This window comes from Schistocerca americana, chromosome 8 (assembly GCF_021461395.2).
Source record: "Schistocerca americana isolate TAMUIC-IGC-003095 chromosome 8, iqSchAmer2.1, whole genome shotgun sequence".
Lineage (NCBI taxonomy): Eukaryota > Metazoa > Arthropoda > Insecta > Orthoptera > Acrididae > Schistocerca > Schistocerca americana.
Window position 1 is genome coordinate 50,061,836 of NC_060126.1, and position 19,632 is coordinate 50,081,467.

Genomic DNA, 19,632 nt, shown 5'->3' on the forward strand with positions numbered 1-19,632 from the left:
CTTAAAAATTATCTTGAACAATTAAAAGTTATTTAACCTCGAAGTATACGGACTAACAAACAAATTACCCACTATCCATCTTACTGTTGATAATGGGTATAATGTGGACAAAAGCAACACAAAATTAATTAAACTGTCCTACATACAGTTAATGCCTAAATATTAAAATTTGTAGAAGAGTGTGGTTTGAATTACAAAACTTTATTTTTCTTTTTTGCATATAAGGAGTCTTGCTTTTGCTGTGGACTGTCAAAGTTGACTGAAGCAGGTTGCTGTATCTCTGGTATCTGACAGCAGGTGGCCGTCTCACCCTCATGGCAGTGAAGTGGTAGGTGTGCACTGTACAGCTGTATGGAGGAGACGTAGAATGCCAAAAACTAGCTGTCGTGTCTGGACTTGCCCGTAACGGCATCGTCAATGAACTTTGTCACTGTTACTAGCCACACAGAGTACACATCGTGTCAACAAAGAATGGTATTACACGAGACGGCGTAAAAATGGTGGATCCTAAACAGCACTGATCGCAGACGAGAATCGCACCTTGTCAGTGACAGTCGGGTCAAACTCACGGAAAATGTTGCTTTCAAAAAACGCAGATCCACTTCAGGCAGAGAACGCTGCGAAGGGAGCTGCACGTAGCGCCGTTTCGTGTCTTGTACCTCCCAAAAATAGCGATTTTGCTTGTTACCTAATGATGCAAGGCATCGAGTACAACGAAGGCACAAGCGGGTACTTAACCCACAGTAGGTGGTTCTGTGATGTTTTGTGAGGGTTTGTTTTTAGTTGGGCCCACTCGTTGAGATTACCGTCAACATAGAACAGCGTCCCTTTTTTTCTTTCTTTTTTAGTATCCTTATCGGGCGAGTGCTGCTCTGCCTTCTACATGATGCGGACAAGCATGTCTTCATGCCAACAGTTGTGGCCACAATGCTGTACTCGTACGTCTCTGGTTTGACGAACACTCAAGCACCCTACCTGCTACTTAATGACCCTCTTAATCACTCTGTCTTAACCAGTAGAAAACGTCTGGGAGTATTTTGAATTGGAGGTGAAACGTAGCCGTATAAATGCTCCCAATTTGGTACCTCTACCTAACCTAACCCCCATGAACCATGGACCTTGTCGTTGGTGGGAAGGCTTGCGTGCCTCAACGATACAGATAGCCGTACCGTAGGTGCAACCACAACGGAGGGGTATCTGTTGAGAGGCCAGACAAACGTGTGATTCCTAAAGGGGGGCAGCAGCCTTTTCAGTAGTTGCAGGGGCAACAGTCTGGATGATTGACCGATCTGGTGTTGTAACGCTAACCAAAATGGCCTTGCTGTTCTGGTAGTGCGAACGGCTGAAAGCAAGGGGAAACTAAAGCCGTAATTTTTCCCGAGGGCGTGCAGCTTTACTGTATGATTGCTACAGAAGAATGCTGAAGATTAGATGGGTAGATCACATAACTAATGAGGAGGTATTGAATAGAATTGGGGAGAAGAGGAGCTTGTGGCACAACTTGACAAGAAGAAGGGATCGGTTGGTAGGACGTGTTCTGAGACATCGAGGGATCACTAATTTAGTATTGGAGGGCAGCGTGGAGGGTAAAAATCGTAGAGGGAGACCAAGAGATGAATACACTAAGCAGGTTCAGAAGGATGTAGGCTGCAGTAGGTACTGGGAGACGAAGAAGCTTGCACAGGATAGAGTAGCATGGAGAGCTGCATCAAACCAGTCTCAGGACTGAAGACCACAACAATAACAACAACCTCGAAAAAAAAAAAAAGAGATTTTGCTTGTTACCTAATGACGCAAGGCATCGAGTACAACGAAAGCACAAGCGGGTATTTAACCCGCAGTATATGGTGGGTGTAGTGTAGGCCGGAGGTGTTTCTGTGATGTTTCGTGAGGTATTGTTTTTACTTTTTAGTTGGGCCTACTTGTTGAGATTACCGTCGACATAAAACAGCGTGCTTTGTTCCTTTTTTTTTTTTTTTTTTTTTTTTCAGTATCCTTATCAACCGAGTGCTGCTCTGCCTTCTACAAGGTGCTGACACATGTGTCGTCATGTCAACAATTGTAGCCATAGTGCTGTACACATACGTTCCTGGTTTGACGAACACTCATACACCCTACCTCCTACCTAATGGCCCTCTTAATCACTCTATCTTAACCAGTAGAAAACGGCTGGGAGTATTTTGAATTGGAGGTGAAACGTAGCCGTATAAATGCTCCAAATGTGGTACATCTGCGGCATCTAATTACCAGAGATGTGAAGGCACCATACCTGAAGAAATCTGTCCGAACTGAGGCTATTAATAACAGTTGGGGAGTGGTGTTGCACGGTACCGGCCTAGTGAGCTCATTTCTAGCGTCGCGGGAGTCCTTGATTTACTTCGTAAGAGGGCCGAGCTCCCTGGGGCTGGGAGGGCTGCGCGGGCTCACCTTGGTCCTCGGAGTCGTCCTGGCCCGGCTTGACGTCGGCGGGCGGCACGAGCGGGCCCGGCGGCGCGCCGCCCACCAGCGGCCCCACCATGTCGTTGTTGTTGGCCTCGGGCGGCGGCTGCAGCGGCGTGTGGGGCGGCGGCTGGCCCGGTCCCCCGTGCGCGCCCGCCGCCCCGCCGCCGCCCGCTCCCGCCCCCGCCGCCCCCGCGCCCGCCTTGAGCGCCGCCGCGCCGCCCACGCCCGGCTCGCACTCCTCGTCCTCGTCCTCCGAGCCAGACCCCAGCAGCGAGTCTGCAACGCCGCAGAGGCACGTCTCAAGCACTTCACCTGGCTGCGTGCTTCTCACACCTTAGCAGACGAGATTACAATGTGCATGCTGCATGACCAGTACACAATGATGACGATAATAATAGTAGTTGTCAAACTTCCTGGCAAATTAAAACCGTGTGACGGTCACCAAGTTCGAACCCTCGTCTGCCACACCGTTTTAATCTGCAGGAAGTTTATTATCAGCGCACAGTCGACAGAAGAATGAAAAATTCATTGTGAACTAATAATAATTATAGTAATAATAATGACGATAGTTCATAACTGCATCTGTATCCTTTATCTCAGTGGCATCTTCCATGGTCGAGTAACGAATCGATATCTGCGACCAACAAAAGCCATCCAATCGCATTAATACTCCATGTAACTCCCAGCCAACTGCACTGTTGATGAAGGGCAGGCTACGAGACGACAGGACGAGAAATACATCAGTACCCACAGACTGTGAGCTGCCTTCAGCAATTCATAGTGACCTATGTCACAACATACAATCTCGACTTCAACATGTACTGTGAGAGTGACAGTTCGTCTGTCCTGTTGCCCAACAGATACGAACAGACTACACCGCCACCGGTTTCAAATCGACTGTTAATACGCTGAGGAGTTAGTCCTTCATAGGCATACTGTGAGCTACAAGTACGTGGGTCTACGGAAGACGAGCTGTTCATTTGTCCGATATTACAGAAATAATTGTATTATTACTTCATTTCCCTAGCCTCACTTTTCATTCAAGAGAGGTTTTAAAGAAAAAGGTGACTTGAAACATGTGTTACAAGAAGTTAATAATTTTAAAAAACGCTCATTTTGTTGATTTTTTTAAAGGTCAAAGGTACTTTTATAACTGCATGAATAAAACTGATATCTTTAGCGTGTCTTTAGCACCGTAGGTAGTAACGTTACACGATTTTGGGACTGTCATGGTAGAGGGAAAGTTTGTCGATTTTGAGAAGAAAGTCAGCAGACAGTGCTGACGGTTTTTGTGGGTGTGTGTGGAAAAGGTTCTGGAACGGAAATGATGGGAATGTGGATTTGGAACAACGGAGGTGTAAGAGGAACCATGACATGAACAGAAACATTCTTTTATCCTTGATGGTTTGAGAACACTGTTGTTATTTTAGCCGGCCGAAGTGGCCGTGCGGTTAAAGGCGCTGCAGTGTGGAACCGCAAGACTGCTACGCTCGCAGGTTCGAATTCTGCCTCGGGCATGGATGTTTGTGATGTCCTTAGGTTAGTTAGGTTTAACTAGTTCTAAGTTCTAGGGGACTAATGACCTCAGCAGTTGAGTCCCATAGTGCTCAGAGCCATTTGAACCATTTTTTTTTGTTATTTTCGTAAATAGCACTGAAGTAAAATGCGGAGACCTTCTATACAAGGCAAAAGCTTTCGTAAATAAGAGAATCATGAATATGCTGATAGACTGTATTATAGGAGAAAAGTATGAACTGTGTACAACAAATCCTCGCTGCCGTCTGACGATGACTGGATGACTGGTCTCGAGTTTCCGGTAATTGTAAGAAATACGGTGGTCCGTGGGGAAGGAGAGACAAGAAGACAATAATTAAGATGAGGCGAAGGGTGTATGTGGGGTGCGTACTGTAAGACCTTCGGTACACACACCATCAGATTTTTTGACTTGTCACTCTAACGTAGTAGGCGAGTGTCAGCAATGTGTCTCGTGGTCTTATCGTGGAGTGTTTATCTTCTGCCGTTAGGTCAGACGATAGAAATGCCACTTGCACGCTTAGAGTAGCAGATTGACAGTGACCAACTTTAAACAGAACTTGATTAGTTTTCACACACATTTATTAAAATACTAAAAATCATATATATTACGTAACTTGATTCTGGATGCTGTTTACAATTGAGAATCTGAAGTTCCTTTGGTCTTGGTACGTTAATCTTATTCTCATATATCTCTGATACTTGACAAAGTGTCTGTTCATTTCTCTTCATGGCTATGTACAGGAATATGGTAATCTTATTAGGCACAGACTGAAACTTGACTAAAGGCTGGTACAGACTAATGCAGACTAACGCAGACTGGTATGGACTGGTGCAGACAAATGCAGACTGACTAATCGGAGGTCTGTACACTCGTTATAATACCTCACGCATTCATGTATCACTGCGCGAGTGTGATCCACGAGGAGAAAAGGTTCTACATTAGCAGCAGTCTCATTGGCTGCGTTACGTATTAATACGCGGATCGGCGGAAGCAAATTTGGTCCGTCTCTAAGACAACGACATCTCGTAGTGCGGAGACGGACGAGCGCTGCGCCTGCGCTGTTGTGCTTAGCGGGGCGCGCTCTATTGGAAAAGTTGTGTACGCGCTGACTACGCGGAACTATGTACACAACAGTGTCGCGCCGGCCGAAGTGGCCGTGCGGTTAAAGGCGCTGCAGTCTGGAACCGCAAGACCGCTACGCTCGCAGGTTCGAATCCTGCCTCGGGCATGGATGTTTGTGATGTCCGTAGGTTAGTTAGGTTTAACTAGTTCTAAGTTCTAGGGGACTAATGACCTCAGCAGTTGAGTCCCATAATGCTCAGAGCCATTTGAACCCACAACAGTGTCGCAAGTGAGGATTTGGGGGAAGTGATAGATTTCGATGGATAGGAAACACAGGCGGTAGTGGCACTGACGATAAAGGTCGGAGTAGTGCTTAGTATGTTTGGAGTGTGGCAGAGTCGTGCGACCTTCATGTTCAGCCAATTAGTCGTTTCAGTTTATTGTAGGCTATTTGTCCTTTGGGTAATGGGTGGATTTTTCCATGTTTTTTGGCGAGTGATAGCCCCAGCCCACTATATAGAACGATTATGAATAATGAGGCACTAGTCGTAGAGGCGGAAACTTCGGATGGTTTGTTCTAAAACTATTGGTTGTGTCTTAGAAGGGTTACATCTGGTGGTAAAATTGATCTGGTAACATTAACGGAGCGGTGGGGTTTACGAGAGACAGATAAAGTAGATGTGGAACTAAAAGGCGCCATGACGAGGCTAGTGAAGACGTTTCCGTGTTCTAAGATAGGCTGGTGTCGCTATCGTATTTCTGGCGCTCTAGGAAGAGAGGCGGCTCGCAGATAGGCTGAGGTGCCTGGAAGTAGGCGCGACTGCCGGGGCGAAAGACGCGGCCTTTGTGGAGGCGAGGTGAGGCGAGCTGCTGGCGGGCCATGAATATTTCATGCGGGCTCGGCGGGCTGTGCGCTGCCCGCGTCTCCGCGGCTGACAGCACTCGCGGGTCGAGCGCCTGCCACGGGGCTGGAGCTGGAGCTGGAAGCGGCACGATTAACATCCAGCCAGCCGCCGTCTCCGCTCCTGACAGCGGAGCGCGCGGGGTTCTTCTGAGACGAGAAGGGTCTACTCTTCATCTACGTATGTACTCCGCAAGCCGCGTACAGGACGTGGCGGAGCGTACAGAGATGCCAGAATTCTCCCACTATTGTAGCCGCATCAGCCGCAGTAGTTTCCCGGCGTGATAGACCACAAGTGTCCCGTATCAAACCGCTCGTCTCATCTTGCTACCTCAATATGGTACCTCAAATTGGCCTACGAAAACTACATACGCTACAGCGCATGCGCGTCGAGCGAATTTTTCAACATTCTTACAAACCATTAGTTCTAGAGAAAAAAATGAATTAGACCTTTTTTGTAGGAAATATAATATAGTTTAATTTTGTACTGCGACACGTTTTCGCTGGAGGATGCGGTTTTCGAGTTATTCGAGAAAAACGTACACAAGTGATATTTAATGTGTTCTATCACGGAAACCATTTGGAGTAGGGCATACCTCCATATGAAGTTTTTCGTTCAGAATCTCTATCGCCGGCCGGAGTGGCCGAGCAGTTCTAGGCGCTACAGTCTGGAACCGCGCAACCGTTACGGTCGCAGGTTCGAATCCTGCCTCGGGCATGGATGTGTGTGATGTCCTTAGGTTAGTTAGGTTTAAGTAGTCCTAAGTTCTAGGAGACTGATGACCTCAGCAGTTAAGTCCCGTAGTGCTCAGAGCCATTTGAACCATTTTTTGAATCACTATCACGTTTCAAAGCATGCAGCTTTCCTCCTGACACACACAGATATATATATATATATATATATATATATATATATGGTATACGCTTTGAAAGGTGATAGTGATTCTAAACAAAAAACTTCATATGAAGGTATATATTTGTGTGTGTGTGTGTGTGTGTGTGTGTGTGTGTGTGTGTGTGTGTGTGTGTCTGTGTCTGTGTGTGTGGCCAGAAGTTGAAGGGAGAGGGTGAGCTTCATTATTGCTATATTTGATGGCCTTTGCGAGTCTGTACTCTGCTCTTAAATAAGAGCAGAGTACAGACTCGTAAAGGCCCTCAGATTTGTACTATCCGCTTGCGTCCTCAATCTGTGATTTGAAGGCAACGTCGGATCATGTTTGTAGTAGGAGATGAATCCAATACTTCAGGCGGGGAGTGGGTATAGGGCGCTCGTTTCCAAGCCACACCGCTGGGGACGTGATTTTAGCGTTTTTTGCAGTACTTGCTGCCAATATCAACGATTTTCTGCCCCATTCTATTCGCGTAGGGGCTGTACTCGTCCTAACCACTCTTATGTTATTTCTTCGCAAATCACGCGATGGTGACGGCAGTCAAATACCTAGCGCCGCTTCTCTAAAATTTATCCAACTGGGTTTCACGATTACAGCATCGACTTCCATCCAAAGATTTCTTTTCAGTTTGTACAGTATCTGTACCGACCAGTTACGATGCTTACAGCGTGTCTCTGAATTTGGTGCCTGCTTCCACGCCTATTTCGTAAACACTGCAAACGCTGCAACGAAAGCTACACTCTAGTATCAAGTCTGGGTCTTCAGTTCACCTGATCATTACAATTCACACCCTTTCTTAATAATAATAATTTAGATTTTTCCAGTTTCCCCGTTTTCAGAAGTGTACTTAGACTGCATATTCCTAGCTTCCTCGCTGTGTTCATAGACTGTGCCTTTCGGTCTATGTTGTACTGGGTTCTTTCACTTATACCCTTGCCAGTTCCATGAACAGTAATGTCGAAATTATTCTCCATTCTCTCCATGATTGCTGCACTTAGGAGCACTATGATGGTATTGCGGCTTTACTGGCATTCAGATTATCCTGGCCATTCTAGTATATAGTCATTCGCAATCCATATTGGCAGCCCATGTCTCTCGCTTAGTGCTGATACTAACTGAGCAGCTTCTTAGTATTATCCCTAAATGTTTTCGTAAGTAAATGCCTTTTGTAATGGTTCAGTTGTTATTTGATCGCGATCGGTTTCAAGTCGCCTAGTGACTCATCATCAGATGTTACATTATTTTTAGTAATTGATTGTAGCATTGCACAAACTTTGGCACAGATAACAGCTCCTCTGTGTGATCAAAATAACTAGAAAAAACATGAAGCATATGTTCCAAACTGGTTTGTGCACTACAATTAAACCAATAAAAGCAAAAAACTGTACACAATTCCCCAGTTCTACAACCACCAAAAACTGTCTACAATCTGACAACAAGTCGCTTGGCGAGTTGAAACCAGTCATGGCAAAGAAGAAAGAACATTGAAACATCACTAAAAGCTACTGGTTGCAGACGTTTCTGAAAACATTTCCATCTCAGTTGCAGTGTTACTCATCCGTAATGGATAAAAATTTTATGCCTATATATTTAAACAATATCACGTGGTGCTTAAGTTTACCACTAACCGTGCTGTCGTTTACTGTTGGATTCTTTTTGTTAGTTGTAAGGATTATTTTGGGGCTCCTCAACAAGAATCTTCATTTCCTCCTCAGCGGCAATTCCTCCTCAAGCACTCTTAAACATTATTTTCTCCATCTCTGTCTACACTTTTTAGAAGCTAGTCTGTCGACTGTGCACAATCGACGAAACTTGTTGATTCGTAAAGATGCTGCTGACGCCATCTGGTTGTGTACGTTCATTAGTATATGAACCAAAGCACTATAACTCAATGCATATGTATATTTTTTCAGCATATCTAAAAGCACCATGAATTTCATATTACCACCTCAGGGCCCTGAGTATAAATTTTTTAAAAACAATGAACCACGATTCCTACATCAGAATGTCTGCGTCTGGTGCGTTTTACTAGTTTTTCGCTTCATCTGAAGATACGATATATCGCGGCTTTGGCTTCCAGCCGTACCTCCTTTTTTTTAAAAATAGTCATCAGTCCTCTGACTGGTTTGATGCTTCCCTCCACGAATTCCTTTCTTATGTCCACATCTTCATTCAGAGCAGCAATTACTTGCTAGATGTATTCCAATTTCTGTCTTCCTGTGCAGTTTTCGCACTATACAGCTCTCTGTAGTGCCATGGAGGTTATTGCGTGATGTCGTAACAGATGTCCTCAAAAAATGTTCAAATGTGTGTGAAATCTTATGAGACTTAACTGCTAAGGTCATCAGTCCCTAAGCTTACACACTACTTAACCTAAATTATCCTAAGGACAAACACACACACCCATGCCCGAGGGAGGACTCGAAGCTCCGCCGGGACCAGCCGCACAGTCCATGACTGCAGCGCCCCAGACCGCTCGGCTAATCCCGCGCGCTAACAGATGTCCTATCATCCTGTCCCTTCTTCTCGACAGTGTTTTCCATATATTCCTTTCCTCGCTGAATCCACGGAGAACCTCCTCATTTCTTGCCTTGTCAGTTCACCTAATTTTCAACATTCATCTATAGCACAACATCTCAAATGCTTTGATTCTCTCACGCTACATATCGAAAATTAAGTGCGTCGCCTTGAGAGCAGTTCTGATGTAGGTCTTCCGTGGTTTAGTTAAACTGATTAATCTGATACCAGGAAGGACACGGCCGATTTCCTGCGCCATCTTTGCGGTGCTGCGCCCCTGCTGGTCGCGGTCCCTTCGCGCCATCCCTCTGGAGACACCGGGCCCGCTCTCTTTGCCCCACGACCCACGGGCGCCGCTGCGCGCAGCATGCGACTGGCCGTCTGTGCAAACACGCTGGCACAGTAGCAGAGCGGCGCCGGGCGAGGCGTGTAGCGAATCGCTCAGTCAACACAAGAGCCTTCCGGATCGAGAGCACTCGGCGCACAAACGCACTCGACGCCCCGGCGTCCGGCCCGAGTTAAGTCTCATTCACCAGTTTCCCTGCCCCATCCACTGCGCCCCCTCGCCGCTATGAATTTTTCATTCGTTCCCTCCCTGCCCCGACAGCTGTCGGCTTCCGCCGGTCATTCGAGTGCCACGACTGGGTCATGTCTGCACGACGCATCTGTCCCGTACCATTTCCGATATTTGTTAAACAAGGAGTTTGTGTAGGGACAGAGCTGTAAAACACGCTATCCTCTCCCGTAGATTAGTCAACGCTGCTGACTGCTATGCGGACGACCTTGCTTCGATTCTACATCTACTTCTACATTTATACTCCGCAAGCCGCCCAACGGTGTGTGGCGGAGGGCGCTTAACGTGCAACTGTCATTAACTCCCTTTCCTGTTCCAGTCGCGTATGGTTCGCGGGAAGAACGACTGCCGGAAAATCTCCGTGCGCGCTCGAATCTCTCTAATTTTACATTCGTGATCTCCTCGGGAGGTATAAGTAGGGTGAAGCACTATATTCGATACCTCATCCAGAAACGCACCGTCTCGAAACCTGGACAGCAAGCTACACCGCGACGCAGAGCGCCTCTCTTGCAGAGTCCGCCACTTGAGTTTGCTAAACATCTCCGTAACGCTATTACGCTTACCAAATAACCCTGTGACGAAACGCGCCGCTCTTCTTTGGATCTTCTCTATCTCCTCTGTCAACCCGACCTGGTACGGATCCCACACTGACAAGCAATACTCCAGTATAGGTCGAACGAGTGTTTTGTAAGCCACCTCCTTTGTTGATGGACTACATTTTCTAAGGACTCTCCCAGTGAATCTCAACCTGGCACCCGCCTTACCAACAATTAATTTAATTCCCGGTACAGCCAGCGGTTCTTCCTTGGTGGACCCCTGTGACGGGTTGCACTCAGTCTCATGAGGCCAAATGACGAACTAATTGATTAATAATCAGCGGCTCCATGGTCAAGAGCAGTGTGCTGAGCAGATGGCCCTCCGTATGGCATCCAAATGACACCGTTGGCTGAAGAGACACAGAGGTTGGTCGAGATTAGTTGCCCCATCTGAGCAAGAATGCGGAGCTTTGTTTCTGAAACAAGCTACTCTAATAATGATGGAAGCTGAAGAAATGAATTAAAATTTATGACATGGCATTGAAATTTGTGCTAGGGAGGGCACTAGACTTGGGTAGTTCGTGCAACAATGTTAGCTGTAGTGCTGTGGTCGCGTAATGGATGGCATTCATGCCTATTAAGGAAGGAGACCTGGGTTCACGTCCCAGCTTCCTTCATTATCGTAGATAAAGATTAGACTCAAATGTCTCGAGGATACTTTAGTAGTAAGACGCTACTCTCAGTTTGCAATTTCTCTTTGCGGAGACACGATCTGGTTCTCTTGATTATCGTAAATAAATTAATAGCAATCTTTTGAATTTGACAGCAGTTCGGAGACTTCTCTGTCATGACAACTAGTTTACTAAACCGGCTTATGATTTAGCTTCAACGGCGTTAGTGGACTCCCGTTTCATAGCTACCCATCGCAGAACCACCCGCGATGTAAGTGGGCCCCTTGACGACGGTAATCAGGGTAGCAACTACTAGACCACCGAAGTCCCACAGGCATGGCACTTGGAAGTACAAATAGAACGTACAGATAACGTTGTTCCTTTCGTCACTACAGGAACCAGAAAACTTCTGTACGTAGTTGTATCAACGTGACATATTGAGATCAGCAGTATGCTATGAAAGAGAGGTACTTATGTACAAAATTTGACTACAGGGATTACCAATGGTATACCAATAAAGACAACAGGCATGATCAGAGATTTGTTCGACTCACGTAAGTGTGTCTTAGAGACACTGAGTATCTGAGCTGTCACATGATTGAAAAAAGATAGCAATATTTGATGAAGGACAAAATCTGAGGAAGCAATTGTAACTCAATGATCTAGACCTTCGGATAGGTGCGTCATAGGCACCGTAAGGGTGCGATTGGACTCTTTTTCACGTCACACAAGAGCACAACAGTCGTTATTGTTGTGAATCATCGTGACCCTTATACTGTACCTCACAAGCAATGTACTATCTCTCATGCACCTATAACAAACAAACAAATAAAAAAAAAAGGGTCTGAACACTATGGGACTTAACTTATGAGGTCATCAATCCCCTAGAACTTAGAACTACTTAAACCTAACTAACCTAAGGACATCACACAGATCCATGGCCGAGGCAGGATTCGAACCTGCGACCATAGCGGTCGCGCGGTTCCAGACTGTAGCGCCTAGAACCGCTCGGCACTTCATAACAATTGTTACCCTTATTCGCTTGTCTGTAAACCTTAGAATGTAGCACCGATGTTGCATTGCGTACCTCGATCCTTGGTAAATGATTCTACAGCTGTTTCCGTTGTCTAAATCGAATAGAATTCTTGACTAGTAAAAATAGTTGCGTCGGGGGCGAAAAGAGCACTCAAACAAAATCCTTGGTAGTAATTAGAAACTATTTTTCATTCATGACGTGTTAACACACTGAGCCAAAGAAAATTTTGAATTCTATTCCGATACACAGTATTGTAACACATAAGAAAGAGATGAGTAGACTCTCCGAAAAATCGTCGAAGAAAAGAACACACGCGAAACATTCGCAGGCGGAAGGGACAGGATAACAGGACATCTGTCAATCATCAGAGAATAACTTCCATGCTGTCAGAGGGTGCTGTAGAGGATAAAAGCTATAGGGGAGAACAGAGACTGGAATATGTCGAGCAAATAATTCAGGACGTAGGTCGTAAGTGCTACTCTGAGATGAACGGATTGGCACAGGACAGCAATTAGTGACAGGTCGCTTAAAACCTGTAAGAACATTGACGACTTTAAAGATTAAAAACTTTTAAAAAATTCTCGGAAGAGACAGAAATGTAACGTTGTGAACCGATGTTCATGATCGAGGCACGACTCGAACCTGGCACCACCGTTTAACCGGTCTGTGTCCCTACCCAGAGACCACTGGTACCAGTGTACAACAACATTTATTCATTTCACGTCTCGTATTCGGATGAACTCCGGGAAAAATTACTGCCTGTATCTCTCCATACCGGTTCTTTCCTTTCGTATGTTATTCTTGTGGTTCCTACGCGATATATACTAGTTCGGCAGTGGAATTCTTTTGAATTCTGCCTGAATAATTGAACGACAAGACATGCCCATTACAGTTTCGAAAAGATAAATAAATTAGTATCTTGGTACTGCGGTCAAAGTGGCTGAACCGACAGGTTGCAAATATCCAAAACGTGAGAGGATACTCGCTCAGAGAGAGAGAGTGTTAGCACACGTGGAACTCGGTGCCCCGGGCAGCGTGACACCGCCGAGAGGCTGGTGCGGCGCTGATGACGCGGCCGTTGCCAGGGGCCGTCGTTAGCGCCTCGCTTCCCGGAAGGCTGACGCGGCAGGCGCGGCTCTCACATTCCGCCGGCTGCTGGCTGCTTCTGATGCCCGAATAATGAGCACCGCCGTTCCAGCTGTCCGAGAACCGCGGTGCGAAGCTTCGCTCAGTACGGGACACAGCTGGCCGTCGCACAACACAAAAGCACTTCATTTTGAGTACTTGCTGTGTGCGACTGTAGTAGCCCGTATCTCACGATCACCTCGTGGTTGCTGGTAAACCGAGTCAAATGTCCCACATCCTTAGCGTCGAAATGCTACACACGGTAGACGTTGTGATGTTGTTTAAAAGTTTTACGTGAGGGCATACCAGAAACAATAAGTGAATTTAAGAATACTGTTGAGAATTTTATGCTTCCGTCTTGGTACATCATTATATCAATGGCGTTAAGAGATTTTTCTCCACCTAGCATTTGGTTCCGTATGCCCTGATTTGTTTGTTGAATTACGTATTTTTTTCTAAGGTTGTTCGCTCACACACCCAATGCAAGCGGATACTCGTTTTCGATTAGTTACTGCTCCGTTTTTATTATGTTACCGGAGTGCGAAATTGTGGTAAGTTGTATGGGACCAAACTGCTGAGGTCATCGGTCCCTAGGCTTACTACGTAATCTAGGATTACTACGTAATCTAACTTCAACTAACTTACGCTAAGGACAACACACATATCCATGCCCAAGGGAGGACTCGAACCTCCAACGGGAGGGATCCGCACCGGAGTGCAGATCAATGCGATATGGTTCAAATGGCTCTGAGCACTATGGGACTTAACTTATGAGGTCATCAGTCCCCTAGAACTTAGAACTACTTAAACCTAACTAACCTAAGGACATCACACACATCCATGCCCGAGGCAAGATTCGATCCTGCGACCGCAGCAGCAGCGCGGTTCCGGACTGCAGCGCCTAGAACCGCTCGAACGAAAAGAAAAAGGGAAATGTGTCAAGAATCGAAGTAAACATGTACCAGTACTATTGTGAACTATTTGTGAAATGATGCTAACAGATCGAAAGTTACAAATAATGTGATCAGTGCATTCATTACAACATGAACTACTGACGGAATGGAACAGTCAGCTCAATACCAAATGGGCGCCACTGTTTGCATCCTTTGTTGATTTCACCAGTGCTCTCCACGTAGTTCTCTTCGAAGTGCACATTTAGCGGTGACATGGCAGGTGCTTATTGATGAGTCTTTTCCGACAGAATCCAAAACCATCTTGTCAAATTCTACTGCGCGGACAATTCTTTGCTGAGAACGACGTCTCTAATACTTTCTGTAGACCGTGATAAATTTCTTCCAGTTAGAGTGATAGATCGTGTAACGAATGACGTTCGCTATTCGACAACACCTCACGAACTGTAAGCAATGGTAAGCTTCACCGTTGACATATCACAGACGACTGCGTATTATTTTTCAAGGTAGTGCCATCACTGTAGGCAGTTGTTTTTCAGACTAAAGAACTCACTCCGTACAGAGTCAAAGATTCATTCTAGGCACAATCCTCTAGTGTAATTAAGCCATGTCTCCGCAGTGTACTTTCTTCCAAGAGTGCTAGTCCCGAAAGGTATGCAGGAACACGTCTGTGGTGTTGGGAAGACGGGACAGAGGGCTGGGCATTTGCACGGAGAATGGTTCAAATGGTTCAAATGGCTCTGAGCACTATGGGACTTAACTTCTAAGGTCATCAGTCCCCTAGAACTTAGAACTACTTAAACCTAACTAACCTACGGACATCACACACATCCATGCCCGAGGCAGGATTCGAAGCTGCGACCGTAGCGGTCGCGCGGTTCCAGACTGTAGCGCCTTTAACCGATGGAATGTCAGCGTAAGGGATTAAAGCATACTATAGACAGAGGGCAGCTGAAGAAGAATTGCTTGAGTGTAAAATTACTAGCCGGCCGCGGTAGCTTCAGTCCGGAACCGCGCGACTGCTACGGTCGCAGGTTCGAATCCTGCCTCGGGCATGGATGTGTGTGATGTCCTTAGGTTAGTTAGGTTTAAGTAGTTTTAAGTTCTAGGGGACTGATGACCTCAGATGTTGAGTCCCATAGTGCTCAGAGCCATTTGAACCATTTTTTTTGTAAAATTATTTATCGAGGACGACAGTCAACATATTCTTGCTAATAGTTGATAGTATAGCGAATAGGAAACATCGTGGACATTGCTCTGAGATCTTATTTGGAGGACGGTTGCTGGCGGTTGTGGGCACAGCACCGTGAACTTCGTCTCTCACGAGAATATGCCACGTTTCACAAGACCTCACGTTGAGCACTACCGAGAAAAGGTAAACTGTAAAGTCCAGAGCAGCTCCGCCGCACTTAATCCGATTGCGCCTTCCTCTCTAGATGTCCGTGCTGTCCCAGCCTCTCACGTAATGCCAAGCCGAGTGTTACATACGCGAAAACGATGACCAGAAACACGTTCTCGTGGTGCGCTGTAGAGGGCCGGTGGTTATTCTCCCACTATCCTCGAAAACTCCGACCCTTAAAAGTGCATCTCCGAAATAAAGGAGACAGGAAAAAGCGCCAGGCGCTCTCACGTTTCCGAGAAGCGCCACAAAGGCGGGGATCGCCTCACGCTGGACACACGGCACGGCGCGCCACCCACCCACCCACCCACGCCCAGCGTGTTCTCGCCGAGCTAAAAAGGCGAAAAACGCCGGGCGCCTCGCCGCGCCGGGCCGGGCCGCGTAATCACGGTGCACACCAGACTAGAGAAAGGCAGGATTGAGTGCATCTTTTCCAACAAGGGAGGCCCTCAGCTGCGGTCTGCCACGAGCGCAACGTGTTCGCTGCCAGCGAGTTTCCGACTGCAAATACCGTCGATCGAATTCGGTAAACTTGAGCGCTGGCACTGTAACCCACGCGCCCAGTTGAACAAACTGTCCTCTTTTTCTTTCGTCCTGTAAATTCTTTGTTTCCTTCTGGAGATAAATTCTGCCAGTATAGAAATGGTTCAAATGGCTCTGAGCACTATGGGACTTAACATCTATGGTCATCAGTCCCCTAGAACTTAGAACTACTTAAACCTAACTAACCCAAGGACAGCACACAACACCCAGCCATCACGAGGCAGAGAAAATCCCTGACCCCGCCGGGAATCGAACCCGGGAACCCGGGCGTGGGAAGCGAGAGCGCTACCGCACGACCACGAGATGCGGGCTGCCAGTATAGTCGCGGCCTTTAGAAGAAACAGATTATATCATTTCAATCCGCCAGGTTAGCCGAGACCGCTAATGCGTTGCCTCCTAGAATCGGGTAGGTGCGTCGGCCCCGGATCGAATCTGCCCGCCGGATCAACGAAGCAGGACGGTGTGCCGGCCAGCCTGGATGTGGCTTTTAGGCGGTTTTCCACATCCCTCTAGGTGAATACCGGGCTGGTCCCCACGTCCTGCCTCAGTTACACTACTCACAGACATTTGAAACACATCCGCACTTTTCCATGATTTACACTGGACGCAGACAGGTGGGGCACTCTGATTCCGTCCCAGGGGGTACAGGGTGGCGGCAGGAAGGGCATCCAGCCACCCCTTCTCATTAACGTGCCAAATCCTATTTAACCACGCCAACCCCGATCAAAATGTGGAACAGAGGCGCAAGCGATAGAAATAGAATATATCACTGTAAAAAACTAAAAAGCGACTACCGGGGCAATTACTCACCCTTGCCTCCGAGAAACTACGACTAAAACGTTAAAGCATTTAAAACACGGAGAATTAAGTTTACACGAATCGCAACAGATGGTCTGCGTTAGTCATCTAAAAATGGTTCAAATGGCTCTGAGCACTATGGGACTCAACTGCTGAGGTAATTAGTCCCCTAGAACTTAGAACTAGTTAAACCTAACTAACCTAAGGACATCACAAACATCCATGCCCGAGGCAGGATTCGAACCTGCGACCGTAGCGGTCTTGCGGTTCCAGACTGCAGCGCCTTTAACCGCACGGCCACTTCGGCCGGCCGTTAGTCATCTGCATTGATAAATGTCATTTATTTTCTATTTAAAAAAAAAATTGAAATTGTCTCTCGACTACGCAATTGATTTGTTCTTTGAAAACCATTAGGTACGCATTACCGCGCATAAACAGAGACGCAAGCATGCACGCGCGCGCACACACACACGCACACACACACACAAAACAAGGTAGAGAGAACCTGCTCCATTGGCGGTATGCGCTCTAGCGTTGATCTCAGTGGAAAACTGTGGTCATTTAATTGGTTGTTACTTCTCTTGAAAACAAGGTTGCAGCTCATTGTTCACTGTTATACACGCACGTCGCAAGCTATGTTTTTGTGGAAACGGTGGCATGATAAGTTCATGAAGAAGTTATCGGACACCACTGTTCTTTTTTCGCGTCATGGATGTGCTGGCGTAAGCTGGCGCCAGTACACCTTTGCGGCGAAGAGGTTGCGAGACGATAGAAGCCAACTGCAAACTCGCAGGAAACGCGCTGCCAACCCCCACGCGGCAGCCAGCATATAGGATCGCCACCGCGGACAGGAGGCGACGCTGTCCCAGGCTATTCGAGTCTATCGCGCTGAGAAGTTAGTGTCATCAGTCGCAGCCCAGCGGAAATCGCAGTAGCAGTTAGCTCCGCCGATAACTCAGAGAGAGGCAGCACATAGCAACCACAGTTGGGAACACAGCGCACTTTGTATTGCACCAGCAGTGTGCCGGCCACGGTGGCCGAGCGGTTCTAGGCGCTTCAGTCCGGAACCGCTCGACTGCTACGGTCGCAGGTTCGAATCCTGCCTCAGGCATGCATGTGTGTGATGTTCTTAGGTTAGTTAGGTTTAAGTAGTTCTAAGTTCTGGGGGACTGATGACCTCAGCAGTTAAGTCCCATAGTCCTTAGAGCCGGCCAAATAGTGTTGAACTCTATGAGTTGGTTGACAGCTGCTATACGTGGATGTCTTGGCTTCAGTCTCAGTTGCTGACTTTTAAGGAAATACGCAGTGACATGGATGGTTTGGCATTACGTATTACCAGCTGTGACGTGATGAGTGCCAAACTTGTAGTTGGGTAGGCGCGATATTACCACTGGCGCCGAGTTGTTGTAATAGTTCCAGTTATGGTTTACATTGCTTTGTTTAGTTGTATGTCGACAGGATCAGTATGGCAGTTATTGATCAAGACAGGAGCACAGTATTCTGCAGTTGAGCGTACGAGGGCTATTGTGCTGATTCTTAAAGTTTTAGCGGTAGTACCCCCACGACGTTGTGGCTCGTTTCTGAATCAGGTTAGTCGTAGTTTCGATTTTTGCTGATATTTTTCCACTAATTCGGATTCACCCTCTATAGCTTAAATAGATAGTATAAAGTCCCCGCAGCGTTTTTGTGTTTGTATGCGAAGGAAATGCTGTAGCGAATTTGATACGGTTTTCGCTAACAGACAAACCTATTCACGAGGAAGGTTTGTGTATATAATTTATTACCGATACACCAGACAGGTCGTCCGACTGTAGATACGAGGGTAGATCAAACATGAACCGGAATTCTTTCTTTAAATTTTATTGAACCAACCAAAAAAAGAAATGCACGCACTTCATTTTTCTACATAGACTCCTCACTCTGCAGTACTTTTTCTCTTTGAGTAGGCAACTTTTCAATACCATCCTTGAAGAAAGAGGGGAAATGTGTGCGCAGCCACTGGCGTACGAATTCCTTTGCTACTGTGTTGGCATCAAGACCGTGTCTCCCAGCGATCCAACGATGTGAAGACGATGTTCCAGTATTTTGCGGTGAATATCTTCCAGTTTTTCCCTCGTTAAAGCAGCAGAATGCGTAGAACATAATCTCCGGTAGTTCGGTTCTTAACACTATGGTTTGAGCACTTCCATGGCTTATTTCTACCGCCGAAGCAATTTCGGAAAGGTTTATTCTCCGATCTCCTGCAAGAAGATCCTACACGGCACACAAATTTTGTCTGGTGCGATGCTAGTTCAAAATGGTTCAAATGACTCTGAGCACTACGGGACTCAAGTTCTGAGGTCATCAGTCCCCTACAACTTAGAATTAGTTAAACCTAACTAACCTAAGGACATCACACACATCCATGCCCGAGGCAGGATTCGAACCTGCGACCGTAGCGGTCTCGCGGTTCCAGACTGCAGCGCCTTGCGATGCTAGTCCGTGGTCGTGTTTGGGGTACTTTTTCACAGCTATACGTCCTGCGAAAAATGTTTGATGCCATTCATACACTCGCATCTTCGAGAGTGTTTCTTTTCCAAACTGTAAAAGGGGCCTCCTCAAAATTTCCACATGTTTCGTGCCTTCTTTCGCGAGAAACTTGACGTTTATGCGCGTCTCAACAGACTTGTGTACCTCTCGCTCGCACGTGG

General features: G+C 46.8%; 1 protein-coding gene across 1 annotated transcript in view; it reads right to left on the reverse strand.

Annotated features, from left to right (window-relative positions):
• LOC124545518 (LIM/homeobox protein Lhx1) overlaps positions 1–19,632 on the reverse strand; it is a 463,560-nt gene that overhangs the window by 78,408 nt on the left and 365,520 nt on the right. The window contains exons 6-7 of the mRNA XM_047124465.1: positions 2,627–2,718; positions 2,428–2,545 (exon numbers count right to left, since the gene is read on the reverse strand). Of these exons, the coding sequence (XP_046980421.1) occupies positions 2,428–2,545; positions 2,627–2,718 (210 nt within the window). The remainder of the gene's footprint in view (positions 1–2,427; positions 2,546–2,626; positions 2,719–19,632) is intronic.